The 9727-nt window shown below is 52.5% G+C and overlaps 1 protein-coding gene across 1 annotated transcript; it reads left to right on the plus strand.

The window, feature by feature from the left end:
- The first annotated feature begins 5530 nt into the window (after positions 1 to 5530).
- LOC117435923 (PHD finger protein 7-like) lies at positions 5531 to 9454 on the plus strand. The gene is made up of 9 exons (XM_034060648.1): positions 5531 to 5642; positions 5796 to 5887; positions 5974 to 6075; positions 7071 to 7237; positions 7319 to 7417; positions 8545 to 8652; positions 8753 to 8866; positions 8983 to 9101; positions 9303 to 9454. Exons 1-9 carry the CDS (start codon positions 5531 to 5533, stop codon positions 9452 to 9454), a joined length of 1065 nt encoding a protein of 354 aa, XP_033916539.1.
- The last annotated feature ends 273 nt before the right edge of the window (positions 9455 to 9727 follow it).

Here is a 9727-nt window from a genome sequence, read left to right on the forward strand (position 1 = left end):
GGAGCTTCACAGAGGTGGGTTTGATGGCTGGGCCTGAGCACTGCAGGGCAGGAGCCGCTGCAGTGGCCTCAACCTCCTCCTGGCATCACAGAGGGGATGCCAGGCTGATTCCCAAATAGGAGCTGGCACTGGTCACCCAGTGGAGAGGCTGGTGTCATGCCATGGGTGGCACTGGAGTTGAACCCAGGCTCAGGAGGGGGAGGCACCATGGGGAATACTGTGGGGCTGAGGCTGCTCTGTTCCAGAGAGAGCAGTGACCCCAGGATATGTGGAGAGCAACGGTTTCACCATGGGTCTTGTCTCTTGCGTTGGGGCTCCAGCAGGGACTTCAGAAACCCTCAAAGGGGTTGATAACACAAACACTTTATTCAGGCATTGAAACTCCTGACTGCTCATTAGCAAGCAAATTGATATGGTTTAAATTAGCTTCAGTTTAAATTATTACTTTGATATCATTTATTTATTTGTTTTTTCCCTTTTTTTTAGCAAAAAACACCTTGCTCAAATAAGTGAATGGGGAATGATGTGACTTTTCCCTGCCTTGCTACCTAATGAGTCAATAAAACTATGTGTTTTCATTGCTTATAGAATTTTTGAGACAAAAATTACAGAATAAGAGATCTCTTCCTTGAATGGTTATGATGGCATCAATAATAGGGTAAAAGTCCATTTTAATAGCTAATTTGAGAAATGTGCCTTTCTGAAATGCTTAGTTTGATTCCCTGTGGGAACTAGTGTTATGATGATGAAAGCGAGGTGTGGTAGCACCTAGATGTGGCGGGATCTGAGCACCCGTGACTGTCAACAGTACACAGAATCTCAGGATCAAGTAGAATCAGTAGAGTCAACTAGACCTTTAAGATCATCAAGTCCAGCCTTTACCAGAGGACTGCCAAGTCCACTAGTGATGTTGCCCCTTGAGAAAGGCAGAGGAGGAGGAAGCCAACCAAGGAGCCTGGAATCGCCCAGTCCAGAGAAGGGCCACCTTTGTTGTGCCGGTAGAGGGGGATCGCAGTGGTCGCTCAGAGATGAAACACAGCTGCTCCCACTGAGGTGTCCAGGCCGTGTTTTGGGAGTTTGGGCCCGATGTTGCAAGTGGCAGTTGTCTCGCGCCCACGTGGGCCTAGCGGGGATGGAGCTGCTGCCACTTTCCAGTGCTGCGGAGTCAGAGGATGCTGCCCATGGCCGATGCCTGTTGGTTCTGGGGCTCCTGGTCTCAGGTATTGGGCAGCACTGGGACAGCCTCTCACTCCTTGGCTGTGGGTTGGTGACTGACCAGCTGGAAAGCAGCTTTCTGAAAAAGGACCTGTGGGTCATTGTGAACAAATTGAACATGAGTCAACAATGTGCCCTGGCAGCAGAGAAGTCCAAGAACCTCCTGTGCTGCATTAACAAGAGTGCAGAGGAGCCCTGGAGAACTCTGTTGAATGTGAAATAAAGTCTGTTGCCTTCAAGAGGCGTGACGACCTGGTTCAGGAACAGCTCGACGCCCCCCCTTGGGCCGCTCGGTCCAAAGGCTCACAGACACCAATGTGGTGGACGGCAAATGGCATTTATTGAGAGAGAGCACGGCGTTATATAACCTAGGTTTACGATGTCATTTCCGTCTGCTTGCATCGTAAAACTGGTATCATCACCTAAATGCTATTGGCTACCTGGAGAGGTGTCTTATCTTTCCGTACAGCACTATATCTTCCGGCCACCAGGCCCTACCTGCCTACATTTCCCCCCTCCCTATGCTTAGTTAAATTGGCTAAAATGTAACAATCTTAAAAGAATATATATATCGTAAAAATATACTAAATGCATTATACTCCTATTCTCTGGTCTACAACAGACTTAGGATATATATCAGAAACTTGGATAGAAAACATAAGGCACAGTAAGTAACAGGTAACAGGAGGATAACTGAGAATAACGGGGTATAACTGGGGATAAGTAAAGGAAATTTTGAACAAGAACATTCTTAAAGCAGGTGTTGGCTGCATTTTTAAAGCAGTTGCCGGCGTTCTACTAACATGATGTTAACTCTCTCTAACCGGCTCTTTACAAACGACATGAGCTTATTCAGTATACAAAGGCACTGCGTTGGCTGTCGTTTGGATCTAATCGGTGCAGAACTCTCAGGTGCAGGCTGGATGCTTGTTGGCTTATCATCCTCTCTTGTCACCGGGGTATACGGGTTACAGGGATGTCCGATAATCCAGTCCTGTGGATAGAAACTCATGGCAGACTTAAGCCCTTTATCTGCAATTGCCATAACAATCACTTGTATGTCCTTGGGGCTTGTTGGCGAATACTGCCTCTGTCCCCCAGGTGCCACACGGACCGGGAATGCTAATGTGGCTGGTGAGCTCCGGTCGGCGCACGCAATTTGTATTTTCTTCCAATCTGTCAGAGGGATTTCTTCCCCTCGTGGTCCCTTTTTAGTTTGGGTGGGAATACTTTGGCTCTTGATTTTGTTTATCTCTGTTTCCTCCTCCTCTAGACTTTAATCGGTTGCGGACTGCTCGTCCCACCCCGTGTCTGCTTCAGAGTCGGAACTCGACTGACTGGCTACTTCGGGTTTTCGGTGCCTTTTTGTTGGGCTCCGGCCCCGCTCGCTTCCGTGGGTTGGCCGTTCCCTCTCTCGGGATTCGCCCCTCCCTCTGCTCGGGTTCCAACCCCGCCCGCTTCTCCGGTGGGCGGGCTGTTCCTCCCCTTTTGGCTCACCCCTCCCACTATTCGGGGGTGTTTGCCCAGCACGGGCACTGTTCTTGATGGGCGCTCGGATCGGTGTCCTCCCCTGCACACCCCCCCCCCCCCCCCCCCCCCCCCCCCCTTCTTGTGCTCCCTCCCTCTGCTCGGGGGTGTGTGTCCAGCATGGGCACTGTTCCCGATGCGATGCCCGCTCGGATCGGTGTCCTCCCTGCACCCCCCCCCTCTTCCCCTTCTTGTGCTCCCTCTCCCCGCCAGGAGCATCCTCGCCCCGCCCTTCGCCTTTGTGCTCGGCGCCATCTTAGGGCGCATAGGGCAGCGGTCTAGCCCTGAACTCCACGGGCTCTGCTGTCTCCGCGGCCCCCCTGGCTTCCTCTGGCAGCGCTCCCCAGAGGGATCCAGCCTGGTTCTGTCCATCTGCGAGCGTGTCAGCGCCCGAGGATTGAGGGGTCGTATCGCCCTCTTGCCGATCTTCCGGGCTAATGGAGTCGGCATAGTCTGGGGGGGGGGGGGGCAAAGTCTGTGTGGCTGACCCGACTGCTAACTTCGGGGTGGCCATCAAACACTCTCTTGCCACCTTCCAGGTTTCCTGCTCTTGCAGGGCCTTCCGCAGAGCCTGGATGACTCTCCCCCATGACTTAAGATGTTTCCCACTACCTGAGGACATCGTCTCCGCAGCTACTGCGTTAGTACATTTATCCCATGATTCTGGGTGTAGAATATCCACCGGTTGGGCAATAGCCCCGATTTTCACAAGTCTCTCAACAACGAGAGTAAAATCTTTAGGATTTACAATCAATATTGGAGAGATCTGGAACCAATCCAGCTGCTAGGAAAATGTTTTAATAATTTTTCCTCATCTCTCCCAGTTTACAAAGGTCTGCTTCTTGCAAGACAAATTCCAAACTAAAATCTCTACTAGGACTTTCAGTATGTGGTACTCGCACGCTTTCAGAACTCGCATCAGAATTTACATGTTTTCCTATTTACTTTAAGCAAAAACAATCTTTCTTTGATAACACTGCACAAGTAGAAAAGAAGTTCTAAGAACTTTCTAGACCAGGTGATAACACCTGCTAGCAAGCTTACAGTTCACTGTAATATTAAAGTAGGATGCCACCTACTGCTTAATACCCTGAATTAAAAGAGAGAAACCAATTTCCTAACAACGTTAACTAACCTGAGAGCACTTATGACTAATGTTTTGTAATGCTCTTGCACTAGTCCAGTTCTCAGTAAAGAGCTTCACATCTAGCTTGTAAAGTAAAATTTGGAACTGTATGACTTTTGCTGCTGGAAGAGTGGTATTCTTCATAGTTAATGAAAAAAAAAACTGTGCACAAAAAAGGCAAGATTTTTCTTATGAAAAATAGCATTACTGTGTGACATAACATTAGCCAGCTTGTTCCCCACTTCACTGAAGTTAACAGAGGCAGTCATTGGCTTTGGATTAAATCCCTACAGAGGGCAGCTTGATGATATTTCCTGATATCTAAAAGTCTGATGCAGTAAAAAAAAAAGGCTAAAGCAAGCAAAACCAGCTTAAGAAGAGTTTCAGACTCCTCAGTTTTCCCAGTAGAATTTGTTGAGTAGCTGATTCAGAGGAGTCTTCCAAAACCAGGTTTCTTCTTTTCCACCTGTATAACTTTTCTGGTCCATGTTATTCTGTAACCTTGTCAAAATCTGTGCCAGCGGGATGTGGGTGGCAAGGATGCCTACCACAAGATCTCACAGGGCATGGATTTCTGAAGCCACCTTTGTTGCCAGAGGCAGTGCACAGTGTAATTCCTCAAAGTTCTCCACTGCTTACAAATTCCAATAGAGCAGGCATGTCTATGACATCTTCTACTCAGGAAAAAGACACAGTAATTGGCAAATGCTTTATATTTTTCACCCAAAAGGGAAGTGTTGAGCAGAGCATGTGAAGACCACAGACCCCCTGTTTCTGCATCTGGTTCTGAATGTATTTTCTCAGTGCAGCTTTTGCATATTTACCAGAGATGATGGTTTATAAAGGAAAATAATTACCAATTTAAAAGATTTGATTAACTGAAGGATTTTCCTAGAGTGCTCAGACCATTTTGAAGTTTTCTTGTTGCTGGCCTTAAGGGTGTGTTTGTGTTTGCAGTACTTAGCCGCTGCCTTCAAATAGTTATAAACCAAGTTCATGCTACATCTGTTACTGTCAGATAACTTCTTTCATTTGAATAAAAAATAAAAGCATAATAAATGTAATGCATACTTAAAAAATGCCTTTAATTCACCTAGAAGTTCCATCACTCGCTGCACAAATCAATTTAAGGGGTACAACAGGCTGAAATTTATTAAGCTTCACAATAAAAAACATAGCCAGTTTGTTTTGTGTCACTAGTTAAGTCCTTAAGAAAAGGATGCAGGGCCTTTTTGGGGGGAATCAAGACATTAAATTACAGCCCTACTCTAATACCAAGTACATCCTAGCCATCCAACAGCTTGGTCCATAGAACCTAAGCAATGGCTGTTCTTCCCATGTGAACTGATTCTATATTATTAAGCATATCATAAGCTTCCACCTCTTATATGATTTACTTACCAAGCATGCACACAAGTTCCGCAAGTGTGCACCAAACACACAAGGATCAAGCTGGAGTGCAACATCTAAACGTACTGCAGCTTATAAATTCTCCCAGCAACTAACACCATGTCTTTCCCTTGAAATTATTACCTCCTTAATGAGCCAAGATATCATTAGTTTAGCATCTAATAACCTTCCACACTGAATCCTCAATTCAGGATTGATACATGGGGATCATACCACATTGGTGACTGGGAAAGGCAAAGGCAGCAAAGGTTGATGCGCAAATCACGGCGCCGCAAGGCCCAGTGTCCAGAAGCACTGCTGGAGGAGAATGATCCCTCAGCTCCTCCCCAGTGCAAGAGGCAGCGGGATGGCCCTGCTGAGGAAGGTGAGCGTATAGTACCCTGCTAGCACTCTACCAAGAGGGGATTGTGGATGCAAGCACCACAGGAAGGTGGTCGGGTTTCTCCCCCATCCCACTCCCAGCATTACACTAGGACCCTGTCACAGTGCAGGGGGTGATGCTGCTGTCGCCCTGCAGTGTGCGGGTTCTGCCAGCGGGCAGATTTCAACCCCGAGGTGCTGGGGCAGTTTTGCCGTCAGGATGGGCTCTGCGTCCATGAGAACTGCCTGGTGAGTGCCTGGTCCTGACACCCCCTGCTCCCCGGCCCCGCACCGCCGGCAGCCCCTGGCACAACCCCTCTTCTCCCCTCTTGCAGTACCACGCCAGCAGGCTGAACCAGAGAGGAGCCGATGAAGAGGGCTTCTATGGCTTCCTCTTCCCTGACATCCAGGAGGAGCTGAAGCGGGTGGCACAAAAGGTGAGGCCTGAGGGCATCACGGTCTCCATTCCCTATGTCCAGCACTGCACAGGCCAGCAATCCCCCAGGGATGCTCTGGCAGCTGGCTGCAAGCAACCGCCCAGATGCCCCTTGATCCAAAGAGTTATGTTATAAGGAAACTGGGACTGGGAGAGACAAAGTGGATTTATCAGTGGTCCAGTGTCACTGGAACATGGTGGGGTTGTGCTGGATGAGGGCAAACAGGAATCCCCAGGGGCACAGGTCCAGAGAAAGGCACTTGTGGTGTTTCACAACAGGGGCTCAAGTTGATGCAGAGACTCAAATCCTCATTTATTCCCACCAAGCCCTTTTTACCCTTTGGTTCAGTACTTTCCCAACCTGCACATATATACAACTTTCAGTGTCATTGGCCACTATGAAAGTCTCCAGGTGAATAGTCCAATCACAGTGTTGCAGATCCTCTCACAGCTCCCACATTGTCTGGACTTGAAGGCCCCAACTCATTGTCCCAGGGCTTGTCAAAGCACCAAGACTTCAGAGCTCATTCCCAAACTCTTTTTCATGCAGATCTTATCACCATCACTCCCCACAGGCAATGGAGCTGGGGCAGGGCCTGGAGCATAAGCCTGAGGGGAAATGGCTGGGGGACCTGGTGGCTGCGGAAGGGGGGGTTAGTCTGGAGAAGAGTAGGCTCAGGCGGGACCTTATAGCTCTCTACAACTGCCTGACAGGAGGGATTAGCATCTGCTCCCAAGAGCCAAGTGATAGAACAAGAGGAAATGCTTTCAAGTGGGAGGTTTAGATGGAGATGAGGAACAATTCCTTCCCCAGAGGGTGCTCAGGCAGTGGAACAGGCTGCCCAGGGCAGTGCTGCAGTCACCGTCCCTGCAAGTGTTCACATCCCGTGTAGACGAGGCCGCAGGGTTAGTGGTGGCCTTGGCAGTGCTGGGGAGCGGTTGGACTGGATGAGTTTAAAGGTCTTTCCCAAGCTGGTTGATTCCATGGCTCTGTAGTTCTATGTGGCACTGACACCAGTCACCTCCTGTCATCCCCAGAAGTGCTGCATCTGCCGCCAGGTGGGCGCCTCGGTCACCTGCAGAGCCCGGCGCTGTCCCCGCACCTTCCACTACCCTTGTGGCAGCGAGCGGGGCTGCATCTTCCAGTTCTTTGGGGAGTTCAAGTGAGTGTCACCTCCCTGGGGTACCAGAGCCAGGGCCGGGATGGAGGAGAGCTGGGGCTGAAGCATCACCTCTGTCCGCAGGTCCTTCTGCTGGAAGCATCAGCCAGTGCAGCGGGTGCAGGCAGTGCAGAAGGACCAGACCCTGTGCCTCATCTGCCAGGAGGCGGTGGCAAAGAGGCCGTGTTACGAAACCCTAACCTCCTCCTGGCATCACAGAGGGGATGCCAGGCTGCTTCCCGAATAGGAGCTGGCACTGGTCACCCAGTGGAGAGGCTGGTGTCACGCCATGGGTGGCACTGGAGCAATGGCACAGTGAGCCCCAGGGAGGATGCAGTGATGCCAGATTCACCGAGATGGGCCTCAGATCGGGAGTGGGTGGCCACGAGAAGGAGAGCGACCAGAGAGACTGCGGAGACCTTGATGGTGCTGTGGACCTGAGGGATCTGCAAGCAGGGCTGGAGCTGGGGTCTGCAGGGCTCTGCACAGCGCTCGGCCCTGTGGCCATGCCCTCCTTTACTCCCCTGCCGCGGGGCCTGTGCAGGGTTCCAAGGAAAGAAAATGAGTCCAAGATACCAGGGAAATTATGTCAGAGCACCCGGATTTGCTGAGCTGGAGAAGGAAACCACAGAAAGGGCAGCGCTGGCTATGGGGCTGCAACTTTCAGATGCTATTTGGGTGCCCCAAACCCCACAGCACCAGCGCTGCCACTGCTGCAAGGTTGCCCCACCAGCCATGAGCCAGGCTGGGGCAAGAAGCTCCATAGCCAGAGCCCCAGTGGCAATCCCAAGCAGGCAGCAAGCTTCAGGCAGGGATTTGCTTTGCAGTATCACCGTACTGGGGGCCTGAGGAGCGGCTCTGTGGATGAACACCCCCAGGTTCTGCTGCTATTGCTCGCAGAAGACCACTGCCAGGAGAAAACTCCCAGCTTAGCCCCAATTTTGGCACAAACAGCCCTTCTCACCCTGTTCCCCTGGTCACAGCAGGGATACAGAGCTAGCTTCAGACCTGGCACCCAGGCTGGGGAGATCAGTAAAAAGCCCTCCATGGGAGGTGCAGAGGGTGCAGGCAGTGCAGAAGGACCAGACCCTGTGCCTCATCTGCCAGGAGGCGGTGGCGAAGAGGCCGTGTTACGACACCCTGGTCTGTCCCACCTGCACCAGAGCCTGGTTCCACCGCCACTGTATTCAGGTAAGCAGCAGCACCTGTGGTCCCTGATGTCATCACCCCTGTGGTCACCCCATCACCAAGCTGCGGGCAGGGTGAATGAGACCCCACCACCGCTGCTGCTGATGCTGTGTCTGCCACAGGGCCAAGCGCTGCGCTCCGCCCTGCACTGCTTCTGCTGCCCACTCTGCCGGGACATGGTCACCTTCCAAAAAAGAGATGTTCCGCCTGGGCATCAAAATCCCAGACAGGTTGGTGCCCTCCCCCTACCTCCTTCCCCTCTGCGATGCTCAGCTGATCCCCTCCTGCCTTCCCACATGCCCAGGGCTGAGAGCTCCTCTGGTCCCACAGGGATGCTGCCTGGGAGGAGAATGGAGCCTTTGCCGACCATTATCAGCGGCACAGCTCCTGTGACAGCAGCCAATGCCTGTGCCCCGTGGGACGGGGGGTGGCAGAGGAGAACGGGTGAGTGCTGGTGGTCCCTGAGGTCACCCCCTTAGGGTGGCGATGGAGGTACCAGGCTGGCACCCCCCATCCATCTCATGAGCCTTTGGTGGCAATGGGTCTCATTGCCCCCCCAGGCCCTGGCGACTGCTGCTCTGCCACTCCTGTGGCTCCTGCGGGACCCACCAGCGCTGCTCCAACCTGGGAGAGGACGTGGATTCCTGGGAATGCTGTGACTGCAGCAACACGGGCACTGGTGAGGGCTGCAGCTGGGGGGCAGGACACAAGGACCAAAGAGCCATGTAGCCACCACTCCTACTTGGGACATGGGGTTGGGACATGGGGGACATGGAGACTTGGGACATGGGGACATGGGACATCAGGGCTGTGATCCAGGGATGGAGGGAGGGAGCGTGGAACAGGCTGGCTGTGCTCATCATCCCCCTGCCCCTCGCAGTGCCCACCTTGCAGCCAGGCCAGGCACTGGAACCACCCGCACAGGGACCGTCACACAGAGTCCCAGCTCCTGACGCCACACCTGGGGACGAAGAGGCTGGGATCCCTGCAGGACACCCCGACACCGACCTACCCTCCCAGGCCCTGCCCTAGAGGGAGCTCCACAGAGGTGGGTTTGCTGGCTGGGTCTGAGCACTGCAGGGCAAGAGCCGCTGCAGTGGCCTCAACCTCCTCCTGGCATCACAGAGGGGATGCCAGGCTGCTTCCCGAATAGGAGCTGGCACTGGTCACCCAGTGGAGAGGCTGGTGTCACGCCATGGGTGGCACTGGAGCAATGGAGCAATGGCACAGTGAGCCCCAGGGAGGATGCAGTGATGCCAGATTCACCGAGATGGGCCTCAGATCGGGAGTGGGCGGCCACGAGGA

The sequence above is a fragment of the Melopsittacus undulatus genome, chromosome 1 (genome assembly GCF_012275295.1).
Source record: "Melopsittacus undulatus isolate bMelUnd1 chromosome 1, bMelUnd1.mat.Z, whole genome shotgun sequence".
Lineage (NCBI taxonomy): Eukaryota > Metazoa > Chordata > Aves > Psittaciformes > Psittaculidae > Melopsittacus > Melopsittacus undulatus.